Genomic DNA, 25,518 nt, shown 5'->3' on the forward strand with positions numbered 1-25,518 from the left:
GAATCACAATTTGAGCCAAGCAAGTTCAATTCAGTGATTGACACGGGTGGTATCAATATGTTAAAACTGTGAAATACTTATTCCAGCAGAATGCCATTACCTACAGTAACTTTGGGCGCCTCCCGATTTCTTTAGAGGACATGTAAGATACATTGTATACTGACTAAAACTCTTGCAGTTGCCAAGGAAACGTTTAGCCAGTGAAACTTATGAACTGTTACTTAATCTGCACGATGAGGCTACTTGTGTACATTTTATAACGGTTTTTTTCCCCAGAAAGTATGGATTCGGCTTTTTCTGGGGAAAATCAAGGGCTGGAACTGCCAAGTTCTTTTGAGGAATGAAAATTGAGATTAGTGAATTATTTTCCTCAAGAATGGAATAGCAAAGTCAACGCTGGCAAGAGATTTCGTAATTTCTTCAAATGTGTCATAACTGATTTTTCTCACACATACAGGCATACAGTAAAGTAAGATCCACTAATAAAATTCTGGCTAACGGTGTCCAATGTCCAACACTTACTAATTCAGCAGGGATAGAATTGCAGCTTCGGAATTCTCTTTGTGCAAACGATGAAACATAAATAAATTCTTTATTTAAATGACCCTAATATTTTGTTTTATGAGAAAGAGACCAAAAACAAATTTCAAATGTAATTTATATATTAAGAATTTCCCTGAAAATCAAACCAAGCTAACACTCAACTGATAAAACATCGGATCTGAGAAAAGAAACCACACCCCACATTTTAAGATTTAGCTGTATGCCAGTTTCTTGCTTTATTATTGTGTGTTACACTTCTCTTTGTTTATGTTCTTGCTAGTACAGAAATGAATGTTTATAAAGAGTATTGAAATGAAACATTGGGAAAACATAAAATATATTGTAAATACAGAATTTTGTGATGATGCAATTGCATATGGGAAACCGCAAGTTTTGTTTTGCAAGTTTGTAATTTCCTTAATAGTTTTTTTGTTAGTCTTAATTGTTTACATATTATACTTACGTAGGTATTAAGGTGTGTTTTGCTTTTGTGTGTGTCTTTGAATCTCTCTTCTGTCATTTGATCGAGACTACACTGAATAAGTTCCGTCTCTGTCTCTCTGTCTGTCTGTCTGTCTCTCTCTCTCTCTCTCTTTCACGCACACAGAAAGAGAGAAAGAAGAAAGAAAAAAAAATAAAGAAAGAAAAAATGAGAAAGAGATATATAAAATAATGTCGATAACAGTGACATCGCTTTCTTGTTGAGGGGAGGTTACTGATTGCAGCTGGTGTGTTTGTGTGTGAGTGTGTGTGTGCGTGTGTGTGAACCCAAGATCCGTTAGTATGTAAGTAATTACCGCTGAACTACTCGATGTACTATCTACAATATTTATTCTCATCACGAATTGTAGTCTCGTGATGGATGTTCAATCTGCGAGAAGCAAGAAATAAAAAGTCAAAACGATCATAGTTTGATTGTTTACTTCTCGCTGAACTATTGACTGTTGCTGAAGAGAAATCACATCGCTGACCTCCATCATCTGTTTGTCGCAGACATCAGTTCTAACGGTCAGAATATACAACAGTAAATCATCGTATTTCCTTGACTAAAGTCTGAATTCTCTTCTTGGGTGCGACCATGTTTTTCTGGCAGACAGCAGGCTGGTCTGGAATGGTTTGTTAGGACTTGAGACGATGTTGACTTTATTTATACGATGTTGGTTCCTCCAGCGTCTGCACGCCCTCTGTTTGTTTATTTTTTTATTTGGTTCTTGTTATGCTTCCTCTCGGATTTTTTTTTCAGATATAGATGCATAAAAAAGAATACAGACAGGAGAGCATGCAGACAAAGAGACAGATTAACATAAGGAGATGAGAATGTTTACGATGTTGCCTGTGTATGTGTTCCCTGTGTGAGTGTGTGTGTGTGTGTGTGTTTGTGTGCATGCACGCGTGTATATGAATGTGTGTATGTGCGTGCGTGCGTGCGTGCGTGCGTGCGTGCGTGCGTGCGTGCGTGCGTGCGTGCGTGCGTGCGTGTGTGTGTGTGTGTGTGTTTCGTTCGTGTATAAACAAACTTAATTCCTCATGAACAGAGATACCAAATTGTATCAACAGAAGATCCTAAACCAAAACCTGTCTATTCCTTTGAATGAAAGTACTGTCAAATCTTATTTTGAAGATAAAAACAACGTTCTCGTTAAATTATTTAAAAAATGCATTTCTCAGAGTCGAATTTGGTTAACAAAGCGAGACTCAGGCGGGATCATTGCTCTTTGTCGACCGAGAAAGATGAAGGGAGGAACAGCAGTAGGAGGATCAGCAGTATTAGTAATGTAACAGTGTTAGTAATGTAACAGTGTTAGTAATGTAACAGTGTTACGACTGTATTACTAATCCAATGTTATTATACCAAGCTCCAAGTTTCTGGACTCTAGACTACAGCTGTATTTTTTTCTATTAACATTTCTTATCTACGTAGTTCTGTCGTGCGTGTGTGTTTGAGGTGAGTCGTTTCATATGATCTCCCAATGAGCAACTATTACTTACCTAGCTGTTGATCAATAGTTTATGACTTACACAAGACTGCCTTTCAGGTCGCGCCAACAAAGACAATTGTACAATAAATGCACTGGAATTTCTCTGAGAGCAGTCTTGGAAGAAACTTTCTTATGAACAGAGATACTATTTTTTTTTTAGAACAGAAAAATCCTAAACCAAGAATAACGATTTCTTTGAAGGAAAATAAAATTACTCTGGGATCTCCAGCAAGAAAAAAAGTGATCATAGGTTTCGTTTATTATTTTTTCATAAAGCAGTCTGTGAGCTCTTGGACTCGAATTTTGAAGAGTGGATGGATAATTCTTGATAGCAGATTAGATGATTAGAAGAAGAAACAACAGCAGCAACAGTATTAGAGAAAGCTCATTAGAATGTAACTGTTTCTTTTTAAGTTCCTGTATAAGCAGTTCGCTCGATTTAATGCAAGAAGTTGATTTACTAAATGACACTAACATCGTCTACGGGATAACTTCGGAACTTGACACGAAAATATCTGAAATGAAGTTGTTTCTCTTGAACACGTCTACCAGTTGTGGGTTTGTGGTGGGTGTGTTATGGTGGGTGTGTTATGACTTTCAAGCTCCGTCACTGTCCCATGAACGGTGCTGGTACACACTGGTTGTCTACAAGGACATCACTGGCTAGCCAAGATTGGAGTGGCTCAACGGCCAGTCTTGAGAAGATGCTCGATGTGACGTTGTCGCTGACGGTTGAACTCGGAGCGTCTGAGCATGTCGGCGAGGGTGACCAGCGCAGTGTTGATGGACAAGACTGGGTGTCTTCTTTTACTTACATCTAGAAGAGCGCTACGGAAGATCGACACCCAGTCTTGGTGTTCGTTGTCTCTTCCTGACGTTGAGCGCCATCTCTTGCTGGCGGTTATGTCGTCATCGCCCTCCATGCGCGTGCCGTCGGTGACCTCCACGTCCTCCGACCCTCTCATGTCCGCCACTAGCGTCAAGTCCGGGTCGGAGTTGAATCCCTTCGAGAAATAGACGTCTGGGTCATCGTGGTCAAGGAGACCCACGGGTGACCCTCTCCTCCCATGCTGATCTGGGGCTGAGACACTGAGGGCGCCACTGGTAGTCAAAGCGCAGGTCCAGGTCAAGACCAGGAGCAGCCACAGACCAAAGCTGGAGATAGAAAACGTAGGGCACAATGAGACAGAAGTATTTCAACTGATTGACATGATCTAAAACACACTTGTTTAATTATTTTTTACTTTATTTGTTTACCTTATAATAATACTGGCTTTATGCTACTTTAGTTTACCTTTACATATATAAACACATCAGCTCATTCATATATACATCGAGAACAAGGATGTCCATTGTCCACCTGTTTGCTATAAATATCGTATGACCGCTTTACGAGTGTTTTGTAAGCTATTAATCCATTTGCGATATCCGAATTATTTGTTGCAAAGCGATTCTCAACTTGCAATAAAGTAATTCACTGTAATTGTGGGAATGAGTGGGTGTGTTTATTGGAGGAAAAGAAGAGTGGACAGAAAGAACACAGAGGTGAGAAGACGAACTGAAGAATAAATGTGCTGGAATTTGAGTTAATGGATGGATTCAATTAAAGGATAACACTCAGATCGGAAGTCTGAAGAAAATTACTTCTTAAAGTATTCGTGCTGTAATGTGAAAAGGTCTCCACAACATTACATAGTTTGGTATCCCTCGCTATGAGACAGTGTTACACAATTTCATGAGACGGAAACAATGGCGATGACAACAATGGAGACATCGACCAGAGCAACAGTCTTGTCCAACATCTATTAGTCTATCTCCTTCCTCTAAATTCACTAGTCCAACCTCTCTAATTCTACAACCTGTCTCTGGGCAGACTTGCATTGGTACATTCACACGAGGACCACCGGTACTCGTGCCAACGGCACCAATTGTAACCCTGAGACAACTCTCTCGCTCCAAGTCCAGTCTAGTCATTCGCGTCTGGAGAGTTGTCTTATCTTTCCTTTTCTACAAGTATGGGAGAGCTGGGAAAACTCAACTTCGGAAGATATTTGTCCATCGGCTATGGTCACGAAGTGAGAATCCTCTTGTTATCCTCGACACGCCCCGTGCAAACATTTCATTGGTCGATGGTGAGTCTTCTCGTGGTGACAACAAGGCCGCAGGATCGATTACTCAAACGCAGACAAGGCCCTTAATCTCCACAAGAGATTACCTAATCCCGGGCAGGCAAAATGGCATCACGACGAGCCCGGGGTGTGCAAATTTGATTTTTTAAAACCTACCTCGCGAAATTCAGAACAAGTGGGCGAGAGGGCGATGCGATTCGTTACTTTTCGTGAAGTCTTCCCCTTTCATGGCCTTGACTCGTCGCATTCCCCACCTCCCCAACCAATTTGTTTTTTTTTTGTCTTTTTTTTTTTTTTGTCTTGTATTCCACCATGAGTACGCATGCTTATACACACCCAGCTCTTCTGAACTCTTAACAATTGAAAATTTTCGGATTTAAGCTATCTTTGGAATCGCTGTCGGAGGACCAGCACACGCTAAAATTACGGAAGTGCAAAAGGTGACAAAAAATAAAATAAAATATAAAAATAAAACAGACATAGAAGTACGAAAATTTCAAACAATTTTTTATTTCAGCGCTTTAACATGATATAGAGACGTTGGCTTATAAATCTGAACTAAACACATTGAACACTTGTCAGCATCCTAGAGTTCTGGAAGTCGTCGTTTGTGTTCGCTCTCTTGCTGGTTCGTGGGTGGATTTAAAGAGAAATAAAATATAAACGGGGTGCAGTTGTTAAAATTGGATACAAGATGTACTAAATCTATTGACACTGGTTGTGACACACAACTACATCACACCTACTACTGCTGTGTCTCCGACCTCACACAGACTCGATGTCATTTACCTGATTCCAACGAGAGTGTCGTCTAGAATATAAAGTAGAAGAAGAAAAAAAGTAAAATGTATGATTGTGAAAAAGCATTCTTTTTCTATGACTTTGGAACCATACTTTGAGAGCCATTCCTCCTGTGATATTCTATTCTGTAATATTCTTCAGTTTGTGTAACTCCGATCATACAAGATAATCTGATCGAGACAGGACATCACATTTTGCTCGGGACTGTCGTAGCTATTTCTTCTTTCTACAAACATGATTGATGGAACAAAGCAAGAGGTTCGGTGTCTGTGATACTTTTTTTTCATTTTCATCCCTAATTTAAACCGTGTGTGCACTTCGTGTTAATCAACTTGAATTTAATTAAGCAAAAACAACATTGAGAAGGATCGTTGAGTGGTCCATTCTTACAATCCTCCATTTCACGTTGAGACTTGCAAGTAACTGAATTTATTTCTCGTCCTCAATACACGACAACCGTTTACAATTCTAGATTCTCTTCTTTTGTAGCAATTACACACATAAAGCAAAAATCAAATTTGAGAATGAATCATTAAAATTTGATTGGAGTCCGGTGCCTTCGATAACCTCATTATCATTCTGAGACCGTGAAATCGAGAACATTCTCAAAGATAATTATTTGAAGACCAGAAAAAATCAGTTTCTTGTAGTAAGAGAACATCATCTATAAATTTATATCGAACCTGCCGAGAGTTGATGAACACTGAGCAAATATTCAATGACATTAGCGTCTTCTCAGAGGTTGAAACGAAATTTCTTTAAAAGCCTCTAGTTTCACATTTGAAATCCAGAATTTTTATTGTTGGGATAAATGCTTTGTAAAACCTTAAGACCTTTCGTTGACAGTTTAAGTTTCTACAAAAATATGGTATTATGTTCAAATTATGATGTCCACAAAAATGAATTATTGAAAACATCAGTAAACACACGACCGCCCACGATGAATGAACACATACACAATTTATTTTTGTTAAAAAAAAGAGAAAACAACTCTTTAACGAAATAAGTGTAAAAAGTATAAAAACTAATGATAGTGGAGCTATTTAATTTGACAAGCACAGAGAAAGAAAAAGTAAAACAATCCCACCGAAGCGTGTTTTGTAATGAGGTTAGTAAGAAAAAGAAGGCAAGCCTATTACCGCTGTTGTTTGCGCCTTAAGTGAATTTTGTGGTCGTCTGCAACATATCCAGCACAATAAGTCGATTTGATGATTACAATTTGTTTCAGTGCCTGAAGCTGGCAAGTGAATCAGCCTCACTCCGTAGTCCGGGGTCGAGCCCCGGAGAGGGAAGCAAGCAAGCGAAGGAGGCAGATGTAACTAGGGGCTGGAAGTTGTTCCGTAAACATAACTAATGCAATGGAGCTCCCTAATTTTATTCCAAATAACATACGCGCTTCTCGCCGAACCGCCCCTGTCGTCTGCTTGTTGTTGAGAACCTGACGGACGACTACACTGACTACATCGACCACCACGCCCACTCGTGACGTCATTGGCAGGGAGGATGCTGGGTGGGGTGAGGGGTAAGGGTCACGATGGGTGGGATGAGGGGTAGGGGTCACACTGAACCACAGTAAGTCAGTTAGTCGCCCTGCTGACTGTATAATAATAATAATAATAATAATAATATAATAATAATAATAATAATAATAATAATAATAATAATAATAATAATAATATAATAATAATAATAATAATAATAATAATATAATAATAATAATAATAATATAATAATAATAATAATAATAATAATAATAATAATAATAATAATAATAATAATAATAATAATAATAATTTTCTGGAGTTCGTCAGATTTGTTCGCGAGGTGTTGGTGTCTGACGCGCCTCTACAATCAGTGTTCTGTACTTCGAATATCTGAATTATTTTCTTCATTCTATTTTATTTTTTTGTACTTCCATTTCGATTTATACAGGGCAGCACATTTTGGGGGTGGGATAGGGTGGCAGCCCCACGGGTGAGCATCACAACTCCTGTCCTCAGGCTAATGGTTATACACAATAAGAGCCCAGAGCGCATCACATTTTTACAAATAATCTGATCACAAAAGATGCTGTTTCATGATTTTCGCGGTGGGGAGGATTTTAGCACTGGACAGAGAAGGTGGAGAGTGGGGTTAAGGTCTGATGTGATGTGGCATCAACGATATTTGTTTGCGTGTAACATGTGTGTTCAGCCTGCACCAGTGTCTCGATTTTATACAGGGATGGGCTCAGCAGCTTCATTACAATTCTCTCGACCATGTCTCCCTTCTTGACTGAAATTGCGAAGCTGTGTTTCAGAAATCGTCTGACACGCACCTGTTATCTACAGTTATGTATGTGTTACTCTTTTCTGTTATTGGTCAAACCACAGACACATACACCTCACATTAGTACAGACACAAAAATCTCGGAACAAGAAGCAAGTTTTCTTTTTATTATTTATTTTACATTAAACTATTTTTCTTTCATTCCCTCCTCTTACTCCACCCCCATCAACATTCCATTGTCGCTACCACCGGAACTTGGCGCACGGAGACCATCAGGATCGGAAGCCCGGAGTTCATATCTCGTCTCCGCTTTAAGTATTTTTTCTTAACGTAGCAGCGTGCTCGGGGGCTTGTCTCTGTGCCGTTACATGGATGTTGTGGATACTGCTGCTGCTGCACTTACAGATGATGCAGAAGTTGCAGTAGTGTTGCTGGAGGTGGCCGGCATTCTGTATATTTGTGTTTTACTGACACCTTAATTAACTTGCTGGAATCCTCCGCATCGCGCTGAACTCTTTTTTCTCCTCCCTGACCTTTTGTTGCGCATCTACGGCTTTCATCCTTGTCATCGACTAATGATATCTTGACCAGCTAATGGCCACGGTTTCTCTTATTTGTGAAAGTCAGTAAGTCGGAGCATAAGTCAGCTCCAGTCACGTGATTAACGCATTTTAAAGGGCCGCTGACAGCCAACATCTCTTCTCTAGCCTCCACAGATATACTTCTGTGTTATTTATTCAATGAGAATGTCGTATATGATACTGCACAATACCTTTCGTGTGAAATATTTCTCATTATTTCTATTTACCTAATGTGTCCTTTGTTTCATCCTCGAACATCGGTCTCCCACTCTCATTCTATAAATAGCAAGCAAGCTTTTCGAATTTTAAGGGGAGATCCATGTATAGACAAAAGTCACAAAAATAAAATCCTTTTCAATGTACTTTTATCTCAGAGACTGAATAAATATCTGTGTGGAGTGTCTTGAGTAAATCATCAGAATATTGAAGAGTTCGTATCCATGTTTCTCACCTGACTCTCATGTTTTCATTTACATTCAAAAAGCGAGAATGCTTGGAATTTTCGGAGAAGTGCGTTGTATTCAACAAATTTTATGTAAACAATGTTTAGTTTGTGCTATGTCTCTTGTCTCCATCGTGAGCTTACTCCCACTAGTCACCCGATGTTTTCATCATCAACCTCAGTGAGCGAGATTTCCCGAGACTTCATTCATCAGACAAAAGTTCTCGCGATTGGAGCCAGGCATTTTGAGAGGAACTGGGACTATTTTCTTGAGACTATGGATAATTTATTATTAAAAAAATTACAACAGAAGTGGTAATGCAGACATTATTACTTATACTTGATGTACTTTGTCAACCATGTTGGGGTCTTGGTGATGCAGTGAACTCTCTTCTCTCTGTCACCCACCCTCGCCACACCAGTCATCACCTCTACCACCAGGACTGTCCCGGGTATTGATTGATCATCGCTCACAGATGAAATAATGGGCTGTTCCGGTAGATGTAAGCCCGAGCTCATCAGCATCTCTGACTACGAAAACAGTCATTTCTGACTGAGCACTGGTTGTCTGTAAATGTACTTTGTTGCCATGGAATGATCCTCCGGATTTGTTTGTGGTGCTGTCTTGTCTTCTGCTTGCTGCTGTGCATGTTTGTATGTGCGTGCAAGTGATATATATATAAGATTTGCGCGTCAGTACGTATGTGTGCGTGCCTATGTGTGTGTGTGTGTGTGTGCGTGCTCTGTGTGTGTGCCTGTGTGTGTGTGTGGTAAAGAGCGAAGAGCCGTAAGGTGAATCGCTATTAAAATATATCTATAAGTAGTATTTCCTCCTCTCCCCAGTCTACCCACCTGTGAAGTGGGTACTGCGGAAAGTTTGGGAAAGATAAGGCATTAAGGGAGAAGATATGGGTTCCACCATTTATATATATTACATATTTTGAAGGTATGTTAGGGCTTTACGTCCTCTATAACGAAAAATCATGGGACTGCCTCTATTTTTTGGGGGTGGGTGGGAATGGAAGTGGTTATTTTCCGACCTATCCAGTTCCAAACTCTCTTTTCTCTCTCTCTCTCTGCCTTCACTCCAACTCATCAAAGTTTTTTTTTTTTTTATTCTTTTACTTTTGAAGACGTTAACGATTGAAACATAGGAGGGATTCGACCCCAGTTTTGCTCGCAGTTTCTTTCAGATTCATCGCCATAAACTTTGGATAACATTGATATAATTGTAGAGTTATTAATATTATCACGGGTTATTAATTAATTAGTACACGTACACAGGAGACACGAAAACAGAGAAAGAGCCAAGGTGTAAAGCAGATGTAGTATAACAGAATGTGTGGATTTGTTTTTAAGGAGTCAAACAAAATGTCATCTGCAAATTTCGTGAGTAAACAACACCAGTAACCTGTACCTAATCTAGTCAGTAAACAACATAAATAACCTGTACATAATCTAGTCAGTAAACAACATAAATAACCTGTACATAATCTGGTCAGTAAACAACAGTGACCTGTACAGAATTTCCAGGCCAGGACCAGTCAGAGATAAGATCGGAAGACAATTTGGTATTTCATGACTACACTTCGCAACTCATTTCAAGACTGCTAGCAATGTCAGAGATGTCAGACATCTTGAGTTACTATTATGTGAAGTAGGTTTAGTCTTGTAGTAGAAAAACAGAGAATAAGAAACAGACTCCAAGAAAGTGGCCGGCACGCTCCACATCATCAAGAACTTATCAGGTTAAATACTAGTTTACGATTATTGTAGTTATGTGTAACTTATTATTGTAGTTATGTGTAGCTTATTATTGTAGTTATGTGTAACTTATTATTGTAGTTATGTGTAGCTTATTATTGTAGTTATGTGTAACTTATTATTGTAGTTATGTGTAGCTTAGCTTCATTGTAAATAAATTCTTGGAATTTTTTTCATTTTAAAAGATTGTCCCCGTCTTGTTAAGTGAATGAAACAGATGAAACTCAGCTTATCTTCCTTCTCTCTCTCTTTTGCCTTTCCTGCTCACTTTCTTCTTTTCTTTTTTTAATGTAAAGAAGTCACTCATATTTAAAGTGCACTCTGTATAACCAGTTATACCTTTCATGTCTATATCTGTTAAAAATAAAGCAGCTGAGAAAGAAAGCTTTGAGAACAGAAGTGAAATCGATGCATCACGTTGATGAAAAAAGTAAATGTAACAGCTTTCAGGTGTTCACATTTCAGGAAACCATTTTCGGTAAAAACATCATGAGACATGATTTGAGAAAAACAAAACTCGCGCAACAACCACAACAAAATTAAATCCTGCTAACACTTTTTTTGTAACATCTACCCAGACGAGTATTTAAAATAATTATTACACAAAACAGAAGATTGCTCGACAATCATTATTTCTTCCAACAATACTTTCAGACAGAAAACAGTCTGTGCTCTGTTCTCCTGACAAACAATTAAAGTGACTACAGGTGGAGAAGTTGGAGTGAGAAAGTCTCATCCTACCTTTTGTTCCCCATGAGTGCCACCCAGCCTGAGGACCGTTTCGTCAGAACTGCGCCTGCGTCAAGCATCGCGTGCTGCACTGCAGATCCTCCACACTTTGTGCCTCATCCCCGTGATGGCAGCCTTTATAGCACACCGCTGCCCTCCCCATTGGTCCATTACCTCCATCTTTCTTACGTAAAGATAAGCAAGTAAAGGAGGAAAAAATATATTCTTGTAATCGTTTAATCGACGTGGATGCGAACGCATTGTGTCTGGCGGACTGAAAGGTTCTTTACATAAAAAGGACAAAATAATGTGTCTGCGGTTTTTTCTTTTTTTTTTTTTATTTTAGTGAAGGGGTTGTTGGGGTTAGGAGGGTGTACAGATTGAATGCGAACTGTAGATTGATTGTAATATATTAGCTTTATTTATTCTACCGGGGATTAAGGTGTAGTTGCTTTATCAGATTAATTAAAGAATGTGAATTATCTTATTATAGTTTGATGGGAATAATGCGGATATTTTATATTGGAATGTATTTAACTTTGTGTCGTAAGAGCACCAGTCTTTGTCCTGTCTGTCGTTTCTCAGTGGAACTTTGATAATTGGTGGACATCAGTCTCTGAGGTCTTTACTCGCTCCATCTGAAGGATTTATTCTTATGACCTCTTCTACCGGAAGTGACTGACTCATTCGCTCTGCTATTATTAGCCTAACAGCCAACTATCATAGATGTGCAGGTGAGAAATTATCACGATGTTGGAGACATGGTACCTCACCAGTGGCAGTTATCAGCGCACTCTGGGGGTACAGACATGTACTAAAGACCAGAAATCACATCTCCTGGCGAGTTCATTGTCGTCTGTGTGGAGATGAGCGGCAGAACTGTTGCAGCGACAGGTGGCACTGTGACATCCCACTCACCCTCCCACCACAGCAACGCCGACATGTTCACATCATCTTGTGGACTGGGGCTGTCCTCGTGAGGCGTTGATTCTCCAACTCTGTGCTTTTATGATTCCCTTGTAAATGTTGTCAGTAAAATACTCAAATAAAACTCTTTCGAGACAATAAAGTGGCATCATGTGGTGAGGGTCTGTATCTACCCGATTAGCCTCTGTATCTACCCGATTACAGGACGCATTCCAACACCGCTGGGTGCTGTCTCTTTGCTCAACTTTTTGTCTAGTTTTATAATAACCGCCATGTAAAAACTTTGCCGAATGTGGTCAAAAGTTTGTCTATATTCGTTTGGTTAAGAAGGGGCCTGCAGGCGAGAATACAATCACCTCCCGCATGTCACAGATGACGTCTCTGGGAGGATCGATTGTCAACGGCTGCTTCACATCCACATCCGGGGCTCTAACGTGACCCCGGGGGCGTCATCCAGTCTCCAAACCATTTTTGGGCGCAAATCTGATGCCCCAGCAATGACACGAACATAATACTTATTATTAGCGACGACGACGACGACGACGACGACGATGATGATGATGAGGAGGAGGAGGAGAAGGAGAAGGAGGAGGATGATCGTCTAAACAAGCTAAGAACGTCAGAGAAATGGAGATAAGTAATTTACCTAACGAAAAATTAAAAACCTAAGAAAAGAACCACGAGATGTCCCGGCTGTAGGAGTACAGACCGTTAGTGGAAGATGTGGTCTACAGGAGGACAGGGTGCGGTCACTAACAGTCTCACTGATATACCCTGACCATACCCTGGCGCAACAAAGCACAGTGCAACAGAGGAAACCGCAGTCAACGTAGATCCACGGAGGAGAGAGAGAGAAAGAGAGAGTAGTCCCCTCCAGCCAGTCAGGCCAAGGGACATCGATTGAGGGAAACATTGTCCCTTCGAGAAGGTTCGAGTTCGAGATCCAAATGCGAGTCGTGCCCTTCCCTGGATCGTGCGGCGGACTTTTTCTCTCTAATTAGCTCCGCCTGCCTGAAAAAGACAAGCGCAGTGTCGTGTGCCTGGAGCATAACATGTGATCCTTGTTCTCCTTCTTTTTGACAACTGGTTGTGAGGCTTTCACGTCCTCCCTGTCTGCGCGTGCGCATGTGCGTGAGTTCCTGTGTGCCAGAAATCCTGTAATGTTGTTCGTGTGTCTGTGTGTGTTGTGTCTGTGTGTGGAGTGTGTAGGGGTTTTGTTTATTGTTGAGTGTTTATTTTTTTATTTTATTTATTTTCTCAAATGTGCAGATTGGCCTTTCTTCAGAATGTGTGCTCCACACTTAACTATGCCAAAGGAACATCGTGCAGAGAGCGGAGCAGACAAACATTGAACTACGGAAGTGCTGTCAGCAGCAGTTCGAAAGACAAGAAAACTGCGATCCATTTTTTTTCATTGACAAAATGCCTCTCAACATCTTTTACATCTGTGTGCCTGCGCTCACAACTCACAGGAGGAACTCCTTTCTGGTTTCAACCCTATACCATCAAAACTCTAACAAATAAGAATGAACTGTGATTGTATGTTGGTCTTATTGTGATTGTCCTGAGCTCTGGCTCCTGATGACCTTCTGGCGGGGTCGAGTGTGCGATGGTGTTGGAATTGTACTATCCATGTGTTATTGATCATTAATTAGTTGTAACTACTTCCTAATTGCCTTCCGAGACACATAAAGTTGTACCGCATCGCACATTTATTTAAGTCCTTGATACAGGTCTGAAAACTTTTCTCGGCTTATTTATGCCTGTCTGCTGCTTGTCAGCCATTAGACCCTTCGGTTAAGTCTCGGCTTCCTCCTTTGTCCAAACACAAGTGTTCTTAATCCACGGCCAGGGGAATCCCTCCTGGAGGTCGATTCCGTGCTGCGAATTGCCAGCCTCTTCACCGCCATCCCTGCGGATGCCATGGTCACTGGAAGACAAAGATTCGCTGGACTACAACATTTTCAGGACAAAGAACAAAGAATTGCACGTGGATTTCGAGGCTCAACAGATTAACGAAATATACAGTTGTGTCCGTAAAAGTACGAGAGGCCAGTCCTAATTTTCTGGCAAAAAGTTTCAGGGGACAGAGGAAGACATTGTTGAGATGGAGAGGGAGGATAGCTTGTGACCGATGTGACCAATGGTGTAGAACATGAACACCAGTATGGACACCAGTCTTTCTTTCCTCACACATACACACAGGCAGACATTGACACACATACACATACACATACACACGTACGCGTGCATCTTTACATACATTCACATACACGTTCACACACTTACTCAGGTACACACCCGTGCGCATGCGCGAACAGAGGGAAAGAAAGAGAACAAACGAACGAGACATGCGTGAAGGAGAAGGGACAAGAAAACAAGGGGAAAAAAATTAAAAAAAAAAAGAAAGTGACGGTGAGAAAGACCAGGTTTTTGTGTAGGATGTTCTTGTTTTTGTGTCTCAGAAGAAGCACATATATCTTTGCAGTCTTTGCTGTGCTGTCACCTGCCGCCTTGTTAACGAAGTACCTACAGAAACACCCGTAGGAGTCAGGTGTAAAAATGAAAGGGTGAGGGGACATCCAGATCGAACATCTAGGGCCGATGAGAGACCGACACCATCCCTTCCTTGGTGGGGAAGTGAGTAGACAAGAACCTCGACAAACATTTGTACTTTCCATCAGATGCTGCGAGGCTGGACCGCGAGTCCTCCTTGGCTCCAGTGAATGTAACTGTTGTGTCTGAGAAGTCGTCTCTTCTTTTACAGCTTTTTTCTGGAGCTTTTGTTTAAAATTGTAAGTATTAACGAAACAACTCATATGGTCAGATGGTGGTCATTAAGATATTGTTTGGCAGTGTCACGCTTCTTGCCATACCTGACGATAGGTGTATACTACACCACACCTGACAAAAAGACGAATTGACAAAAATTATTTCCTGCCAGGTGTGTAAGCCTGACTCAGGCTAGATTAAAAAGTAAATTGTAATTCAAAGTTGTGTCCATAACAATGTAAATAAAAATGATAAGTTAGACTTTTTGCAAATATTTTTGGCAGAGACCGTAATCACAAGAGTCTATTAAATGTTCGTAGGATGCTTATATTTATTATTATTGTTATTGTTATAATATAATTAATTATTTTTATTTTTAAAAATTAACTTGAACGAGAGAAAATTTGCTCCTGTAAAAAAGACTACCATCATAAAAACATTACATGGCACATTAGTAAGATAGACATTTCCACAAAAGCACCTTTCTGGATTCTCACGCCTTCGAGAAAAAAATTCAGCTGCTCTTTAAAAACTGTTGATCACATGCAATTGGAAAAGAATATTTCAATAACCGCTAGTGTTACAATATTGTAAAAGGTCAGAAATGTGCCAGAACTGAAAAAAAAACCGCTCATCATTAAATAAAAATACAATAGCATATCTGTCATTGTGTGTGTGTGTTACTCCAGCATCATCCAGGAGTTGTGTCCAAAGAAAAGTAACCCTGATAACTCAAAAGACAGTTGTAAAAAATATTTAAAAAAAAAACAGTTATCAGCACTAAAAAGTCTTGTCGATGATCAAAATATCAGGATGTGAAAGGAAAGAAAAAGAAAGAAAGAAAAAAAGCTGTGTTGCGAGAGCAGGTTGAGTCCTTGTAAACAGGTGAAAGAAGGCAATAAAGGTCTGGCAGCGTCTCCTGGCGGTCGGCGAGCTCTGCGATGACTTGGGGGATGAAAGGACGAGGCGGATCCGAGGGCGGCGGCTTAAGGAAGCGAGTGGCAGACGGGAGGACGCGGCCACGTGCTGCCAGGCCCCTGAGGACTGCAGTAAGCCGCTGGCCCGCTGCGTCACTGCATTTCCTCCGCATCGTGCACGTCAGCCCTCATCAGCAGCTCATCTGTCTGCCCACACACCTACCTGCGACCGCCCCTCTCCCCCTCCAACCGCTCCACGCTCTCAAACAAAATATGCTTTCAGAAAACTTGAACACACACACACACAAAGTACTATAAATCCTTGGACACAGTTCCATCCCTGTCTACCTACCTACTTGTCTCCCAGCTTACCCGTCTACCTTTTTTATTATTATTTGTTGTACAATATAGTTTTTTTATATAAAACTTAAAGAATACTCATAAAATTTGCGATATTAATAACCCGAAAGGGATAAGAATCTGAAAGACAAAATTTACAAATCCCATGATGCAAGATGGTAGTTTTGTATTTATTTGCAGCTTGCAAACTTAGCTAAGGTGTTGACTTCCTGAGAAGGATTCAGAGAAATGTTCAGCCATAAAGCAAGGCTAGGTTAGCTACCTTACATCCTATCTACCTACCTGCTAGATCCATTCTGCACATATGCATTCATCAGTGCATAAACACGTGACCACCCATTACATCCATCCATCCAACGTCATGTCTATATATGTAGAAGGACAGGTGCTCAACTTTGCACTGTTCATTAGAATGTGTCGCTCCCCTCCTCCCACTTCATACTCACCCAAGCACGCAACAAAACACATACTCACGCACGCACGTACGCACGCACGCAGGCACACACCCACACATTCACACACGCTGTAATGCAGGCGGAAGGGCGGAAGGCAGGAGGGATGAAGGAAGGACAGGCCAAATTCGAGATAGGGACCGAGAAAGAATGATGAGGAGGGGCGCAGCCTCGGTCCTGCACACCACTTTCCGGCTTACCCGGATGTCAGAGACTCGCGCCGAACAAGGAGGAAGGATCCTACTTAGCCCCTCTAATGTCTGTCGAACTGGAATCGTCAGGAAATGAGCTCTTTGCCTCCTCCAGATCGCCAGACAATCGATGGTCAATGGTAATTAAGATAGGCAGCTCCTCCTTATCACATAACTCTTCTCTATGCAAATCCGGAAAATGATTAATGAAAGCATTGTCTTTAGAAACAGTAATTTTCTGGTGGTCCTTTCCTGAAGATATTTCTGGACACGTGTTTCGTAATTCAGAATAATGATGGCATCAGCAAATGCACATGCCTCTTTTTAAAAAAGATATTTCTTTTTTTAAAATAATCCACTGAATGTCAAAATACGAGATGTAGGAGCTTTAGTGTGATCATGGAGAGAAGGAGGGAAGAAATAAAGAAACTAGGACATGAAGACACTCAAGCGACCGTAGAGACTTTGGAAAACAATAATCAAGGACATTCACAACACCTGATATAGTATTCATAGCATCCTTATTTTAAAAGGACTAACAACAGTCGATTCTTGGGGTTTTTTGTCGCTTTTTTTTTCCTGGGAGTTTCTCCAGAAACAGTAACAGTCTACAGTTTGATCCCTTGCGCTCGTCCAATACATATACACGAAAATTACTTTCATATCTACACATTTTATCAGCACAGTAGTTCCGCGAGAATGGGGGTTGATGAATGCGGGAGATGGAGACGAGTCAGACATGTTATGATGCGGGATTAATTAAGATTCTCTTGTCAAGACTGATGTCCACTGGACCCTGAAGGAAGCGGCCAGGACGAGCGGAAGAGAAGAGTACTTGGCGAGGAGCAATGGACAACAGCTTCAGGAACACAAACATTTCAAGGGAGAGTGTAACAGGGGCGGCGAAATATCCGACTGAGATGGAAAAACTGATTGTTGTGCACCGTGAACAACAAGAGCTGCTAGACGACTGACTGCTTTAGAATAACAAACTTGTTCCTGTGAGATCGGTGGAAAAGTGCAATGGATGTCTTCTATGAAATTTTATTCACACTCTCGAGGCTGTAAACTCCAGCCAGCTCACCTATTTGTTTCTTCATCTGTATTTATGTACTTCCATCCCATCATTATTTAGGGATGTTTGGCTTATGTGGAGTCCTCCCACAATACATAATTCCCGTAATTTTCAATGTAAATGTCTGTACTCACTCTTTGTTTATTTGTGAATTGTAGATGACAGACCAGGGGTGGGCAAAGTTTTCTTTTTGCGGGCCGGTCTCAAAACTCTAAGCTATGATGCGGGCCGGTGAAATACCCCAAAACCTGGCCAGGTGACTACAAATCAAACCTAATGATAATGGAATGGACAACAAATAACTACACAATGGCTTTCACTTACCGAATTTATTGTGTAAAGTGAAGCTGTTTGAATTTTCTCACAATAAAACTTTAAAACCCGCCTTTCTTTGAAGACAGCCACCTCGATGCTCTCTAACGACTCCATCAGACATGTCAGTCATGTTATTTGTTATCTTTGTATTTTGTGTTAGAATGTTACAGACTGCCGATTTCAAAAGCTTCTGTACTAGAGAAATTAAATTTCAATCCAATTAACCTATGATGAATAAAAAAATGAAAACAATAGTCCTTACCTTGATTCTGATGCTATTGTTCTTTGGAAGCCAAAGAAGCTAATAATAGCATTAACCGCAAACAAACAAACAAACAAACAAACAAACAAACAAACAAACAAACAAACAAACAAACAAAGCTAATAATAACCCACCAGCCTGCGGATGTATTTTTACTGACATCCGTGACGAATTTATATTTAATATTGCCAGAATGTTATCGTTGTCATTAGATCGCTATAAAACTATTTTGTTATTTTTAGTTATTTTATTTTAAAGCACAGGTAGATTGAAGTAAGTTCCACTGAGTTCACTGGAGGCAGCTTTCAATGAGGGAAGCTGGAGCAGCCGCTAAATAAGACTTTGCCCACCCGGGGCATCGACTTTTCTGAGGTGGCAGGAAATAAGATCATGATGACTATTCCTCAAACCCCAAATCCAGGTAAGAATACAGATGTGGAAATGTTCAAAAACAGAAAAGAGGTTATTTTTTTTTTCGCTCGGATTTGGGAAATAAATCCCATGAATTCCATATTGTCATTTCAAAGTTGCACTCGGGGTAGCCTGTAACTCTCCCTGGCGTTCATCTAGTGTAAATGTATCCGTTCATCCAGTATCTAGTGTTTAGTCACCCACCTCCGGATTATCTTATTAATACTTTATTTTCTCTTTCAGCTTTTCCCGTTTCTACGATTATTCGTTCGAGTATATATAGAGAGTCGTCATCTTCTAATGGAGTGAGATTGAGAAGTAAACAAAAGTTACCAAGATTGCGGACGGGACGACCACTCCATCATTATTTCAGCCATTACAGTAGCGGACAGAGGCGCTGACGTCACGGGAGGAACATTAGGGATGGAGTGAACGTTTACTGGCATTTTTAAAAAAAATCAGTTTGCTAAAAATCTTTTTCATTTACCTACCTTATGTTAACAATTTTCTGCACACGTTTTGCCTCTTCGATTTCCTCATCAACGCTGTCGTCATCAGCATCGATCATCGTCCTCAGTGTTATCTTTGTGATATCGGCACAAGAAAAGAGTTACATGGATGGGAGGAGAGGGTGGGAAAACAGGTTAAAAAATAGGATTCTCGATGTGATTTACTATGTTCAGAAAATCAGTTTGGTGAAACTGTTCTGTTGAAATCTCAGATGAGTGGCTTTCGATGATAAATGTAACGACATTCTTTCCTTTTCCAAGGTCTGGTGAGTAACGGTAGTCGCCTGAACTCGTGTATCCTAACAAATATAATTTCCCTCGGGAAATCATAAGACCTACATGACGCACCTGTTCTGAATCCCACACTAAAATATTTTTCCATTTTCTTCAAGAAAACAGAGACATTTGAACGTCTCAGCAGACCATAGTTTCCTTGATAATTCACCTGATCAATAGTAAAGCAAAAATCTACAATTTTATCAAAAAATACTTTCCTCTCTCTTTATCCGTCTCTATTTATTACTCCCTTTTTATCTCTCTCTCATTTGTGTATATATTTATATAAGTAAGCAGCATATTTTAGGTTGTTTACTTAATTTCAGTTCATTTTTCTCTGCAGGCTAAATTATGTGGCGATTAGTCTAAAAGAACAAACATCTTGTGATAATTCCAGAAAAAAAATAAAAAACATTTAAAATTAACAATAATATACTAGATAGTTCCTTCTTTTTCCACGCCTCTAAATATGTATGCTTGCTTGTCTTATAAAACACACACACACACAAAATGCATCCAGAAATCCATGAAAGCTTTTTCAGGAATCCATAATTACCCCAAATCCGGGAGTTCAAATATTCAAGCTATTACCATCATGGTCTCTCAGTATCAATCCTGAATCGGAGAACCGTGATGAACTCAGTCACCAGCCACATCATCAGCTGTCGAAAAGAAAACTCAATTGCCTGTCATCAACCATTTGTTTCAGTAAAATTCCTTACACATGGGTTCAGCTTTGCCACAGCCAGGAGAATTGTTTATTATTTACAAAAAGTCAACCTGTTGTGAGTGAATTTTCTACCACAGAACGATCCTTCATCTCTGCAGGTCACGCAAGTTTAAAATGCAGGTGTCAGATAAAAAAAAAATACAAATAAATAGATTATTGAGAGCATTAAAATATAGTTCTTAATCGTGAATATTTCAAACTGAGGTGAAAGGGCCGCCACTTGTGTAACACTTCAACCTCTGGGGATGTCCGTGGTCGAGTTAATGGCATGTTCGCTGTGATGCTTGTTTAGTTTAACTAAATAAAATCATGCTGCATTTTCTTCAACCTGTCATCGTCAAAGGTGGAAGAGGTTAACGATTAGAGAGAGAGACAAAAAAATGAAAAATCAGTCCATCATCTGAAAAGCGAAAGAAAGAAAACGAAAGAAAATGTAAAAAAAGAAAATGATTTGTCTCTAATTCAAGACAAGGGCCGTGTTCTGAACATATTTTTGTAGCATCGATCTAAGTGTCTCCGGAAAGGGAAAAAACTATAAATGTTTTCACAAGTCTTTTTCCAGAAGCATTATGTGGAGATCTGTCGTAAGATCGATCAACGAGTTACCGTTGCTTTGCAGGCGGAGAGAGTGGAAAACGAGCTTTGAGCGGGTGGGCGGATGGGCGGGTGGGCGGCACACCCCTGTACCGTCTGCTTTTTCTTCTTCTTCTTGTAAGTTTTTACACTTACTGTTGACTGCCAGAAATCTCTCAGCTCCACGTCCCAGTCGATTCCATGACGCAAATTTTGGTGCCATAGTTTGAGTGTCTGCTTCTCCTCCAACTGTCTCTTCCATTGATCCCCCATGTATTTATGTCTGTATAGAAAAATTTGTGATAGTCTACTTGTTTACAATCTGTGATATAGTGACGTAAGGACTAAGGAATTGTAAGAAATCGGGCAAGCAAAAAGACACACACAGATACAAACACACACACACACACACACACACACACACACACACACACACACACACACACACACACACACACACACAAACACACGCACACAGACATAAACACAAACACAAACACAAAGAAAGAATTGTATATGTGAGCGTGTGAGCGCTGCGACATAAATAAAAGCTATCACACTTCTCTCTTCCTCCCATTCTCGTGTCCCCCAGTTCTAGTAGGTGCGAGCCGAGATTGATACTTCATCTTGTTGACTAGTCTTTCTCAGTCATCGAGACAAAAGCTAATTGTCAGCTGTACCCGTGGGGCTTTGCGCTCTCTCGTTCCAAGAAGTCTCGGCGTTATGATGTCGCCCAAAGCCAGGGGCAGGCGATCGAAGAAAATAGTGAAAGGTCAGGCTGTGAGGTTTTCAGGCTTCGGTTTCGGTGGGAGACGTCCAGAGACTTCAACGTGGCTCCCACTCACATAACAGCTCCACAATGTTTATCCACTACCTGCCAATCGTTAGGTGCAGGCGTGCGTCATCGCTCACCAATACACGTGTCTCGGTGAATAACCGGGTACTTTTTGTTTTCGCATGCATTTCTGAGTTTTTCAGTTCAAATCGCAAGACAATGGTGTATCACAGGGAGAGTTTTTATCACAAAAATGTGTCGTTTATTGTGGTGGGAAAGGGCGACAACGTATGAGACGAGAGCACGAAGATGGAGATCGTAGGAAACTACTGTTACAGGGAGATAGTCACAGAATCGCATCCTTGCTTACGTAGGAAGGCATTTGCATTCAAAGGGTATCGTGGGAAGGATACTGGTTTTCCGCTGGACTGATGGCACATGCAAATAAAACTGAAAGACTAAACGCTGTTATATTACTAAAACTCGATCGCGTTCATAGGAAAACTACTTTTCAATAGTTTATTTTTATATTAGTAGTACAGTTTGTTTGGTAGGTGTTTGTTTGTTTATTTGCTTGTTTTTTGTTTTGTTTTTTTGGATGATAATGTTTGAGTGTGTCATCAACTTCGATGTCGCCTCTGAAGCATCTTCGCTGATGCTAATTTCATCTCCTTTCTTCACTCCCACTATATATTAACACCACCGCCTTTACTGGTTATAATATCCTTAAAGGACGAGTGGGGTGCACAAACATTTCAAATGATTAAGTAAATCTGGTGTTAATTAATATTTCTTAAAATTTAAATGAATATACCTTTCATTTTCGAGACATCGACGCCTACAAGCATCACCTGCATCGTCTTGCACAGGTCAAAGTCAGCAACGCAGATTTCAGGGAGAACTCGGACATTGTGTTAATTAGTCGTCTCTGGGTACTAACGGACACCACGATTTTGACCTCTTTCTGTGCCTGACGATGATGGGTGTACTTTAAACTGCAGTATCTTGACTGTACTTTAAACCAGTGGTTCTCAAAGTTTTCCGGACCGCGGACCACTTTACTTAAGTAAAAGCTATGGCGGACCACCAAGGCCTAAGTAAAAAATATGGCGGACCACCAAGGCCTAACAATCAGTCTGTACTATGAATTTCAAACTTAAATTGCCGCATTTGTTTCAAAACTAAACGTCCTTTTGTAAAAGTGGCATAGTAATAAGATGACCTAAAACTATGTATACCTCGTTCTTTGTAATTAAAATGTTAATGCGAGGAATGCATCACTTTAAACATCACTTTGCTGACATATGACGACTGTCAGCCGCGGACCACCTGACTTATGCCCGCGGACCACTAGTGGTCCGCGGACCACACTTTGAGAACCACTGCTTTAAACTATCACAGGAGTTAGCGTTACTATCTAGATGCACTATCTTGACTGTCACGATTATTGCATGTATTATTGAAGTCGAACTGAACCCGAGAAAACTACAATTACAACTATAATTACAAAACTCGAAGCGTTGGCTGGTCAAAGCAGCTTTAAACGTATCGTGAAAAATAGCCCGTACACTTGTTCGCTATCAAGTGGGAGAAGAAAAAAAAAACTCCAAAGTCCAAGGGAAGTAATAAGAAACGATCCTCACACATTGTAGTTAGTACTTCTCTAGTTACCTCCCTTGCACTGTGTCAATGATGTGACCCGGAGACTGTGGCGGCGAACAGTGAAAATGGGAATGAGTGCGTGGTTACTTGAGCGATTGGAAGTTTCTGGAAGGATGAATGAGCACTACATACTTTGTAAACGAGAGGTCCGTTGTTCCATTCCCGAGGAAACGCATCAGTCCCTAGACACACTGCACTTGGGGAGTGTAGCGACTGTGGCGCGAAGCCCGGTAGGTTCACGTTTTCAATTGTTCAGCTTTTTTTCCCATTTTTAAGAGTAGACAAAGTCTTTAGAGAGACTTCAGCGCTCACCTGGAGAAGGAACCGTTGGCACAAGACCAACCCTTCGTAACGGACGCAAACGGGGACGTTTTTACAGCGTGGATTGTGCTCAGGACAGCACCTTGTATGTTCTCTGAATGGAATAAAATGTTTCTGGACGCCGAAAGATGGAGAGCCACGTGCAGCTGCGTAGAAAGGAACTGGAGTGTACACAGGAGTACCTGTGCGCGTGACTTTGTCTCCTCACCGCTCTGGGATAATTCGGTGAGCGTAGGGAGAACACGACTGACACTGGTGAGATAATGAGGAAGAGTGTACTTTTATTAGTGTGTATGCTCGTGAGAAGTTTTATATCTTATGTTATTAAATGTTGACATGGACTGTAAAGGCAGAGCTTTTATTTTGTGGAGAGAAAAGATGTGAGCGCATGCGTGAGAGAAAAGGGATGCGTGACATGAGTCACTTCACAACCCATTTCATCCACATGAAGTGATTATTTATAATAAAATTTTCACTATATAATGTTACTCTACGATTCATATGGCTCAACGATTCATATTGCTACACCACCACTTCTGTTTGCGTCTTTCCTCCACACACCCCTGTAGGACTTGGGTAGTGTCATGTCGAGTGACATGCCAGAACCAAACCTAGATATGTCTTGAGTGTAGGATCGATCCACGAGAAAATAGCTCCCATAAAACACATGCTCCGCTCCCTTCCATAAAGCACGTCCAGGTAGAACATCTAGGTTCAGATTGGTTTCGAGACACTGCTAGTCACCACTGCAGTGAGAAAGTCAGGGTTCAAATCTCGTCTCTGTATGTGGCACCTAGTTCGCAGGACTGGGCGTCGGGGTTTTTTCCTCCGGTTTCCTCTACCGATCTACCCCCATAGTGCGAAATCGCAGCAAGGTGGAAGCACATTCCTACTAAATAAACCAACCACAAGAAACTCCGTGACATGGATTTTAAAAAAGTGGGTGGGTCTGGTGTACCCGGTCCCGGGACTGTGAAAAGGGCTCGGCCCTGGTCGGTGGATTTTTCCCTTCTTATTTTCTTTTCCTTTTAAGGAAAAGTTGACGGACAATACTCAATCTGGTGAATTTTTCCTATGGTATACTACAAGTTTGATCCTCTCCATCATTTTTCCCCATTTACTAACCAGTCACGTGTAAAAAACTTTATACGTGTAGGTAGTGATGCAGATCCTAGTGCACTTGTCTACATCACGTTAGAGTGACATGTAGATATTGACAATCGATTTGTAAACATATTATTATGTACTGGGAAAATAATTTACGATTACAAGGGCCCGGAGAGGTCGTCTACCTCGGGACCCGACCGGCTCCTGGCGGTCGTGAGATCGAGTACCTTCTCTGACGCCGCGTGTGAATCAAATAAACTCAAATGAAGCAACTGATGATAAAATAACAGCTGAAAGAGTGAGCGACAGAAGTCAACCCGGGTGACGCCGGGTACCCAAGCTGAGTTGTACAGAGAGTTGTACATATGACTGTGTGTGGAGGGGGCACGGTAAAGCATCGTATGACACTTGTGTTTTTGACAATCAGTTGTTCAACACGTTTTTCAGGCAAAAAATATTGACATGCTTTCTGGTACCGACTACCGTTTTGTTGGCAAGCACTGTGCAAACAAACACGTTTACTGGAAAGGCCTTAAAAGACCTTTTTTTCTAGCGATGCTCTATATTTACTTATAACTCTCCTCCACTTACAATTCGCACATCGTCACCAGCCACATTTCGCACACATTTTTAAATGCAAAGGTGAC

General features: G+C 40.8%; 1 protein-coding gene across 1 annotated transcript; it reads right to left on the minus strand.

The window, feature by feature from the left end:
- Positions 1-1,407: 1,407 nt before the first annotated feature.
- Positions 1,408-11,906, minus strand: LOC112563317. The gene is made up of 2 exons (XM_025237198.1): positions 11,249-11,906; positions 1,408-3,677 (listed from the first exon to the last, which is right to left on the minus strand). The coding sequence occupies exons 1-2, from the start codon at positions 11,314-11,316 to the stop codon at positions 3,206-3,208; spliced, it is 540 nt and encodes a 179-aa protein (XP_025092983.1). The 5' UTR covers positions 11,317-11,906; the 3' UTR covers positions 1,408-3,205.
- Positions 11,907-25,518: the final 13,612 nt, after the last annotated feature.

This window comes from Pomacea canaliculata, linkage group LG4 (genome assembly GCF_003073045.1).
Source record: "Pomacea canaliculata isolate SZHN2017 linkage group LG4, ASM307304v1, whole genome shotgun sequence".
NCBI lineage: Eukaryota > Metazoa > Mollusca > Gastropoda > Architaenioglossa > Ampullariidae > Pomacea > Pomacea canaliculata.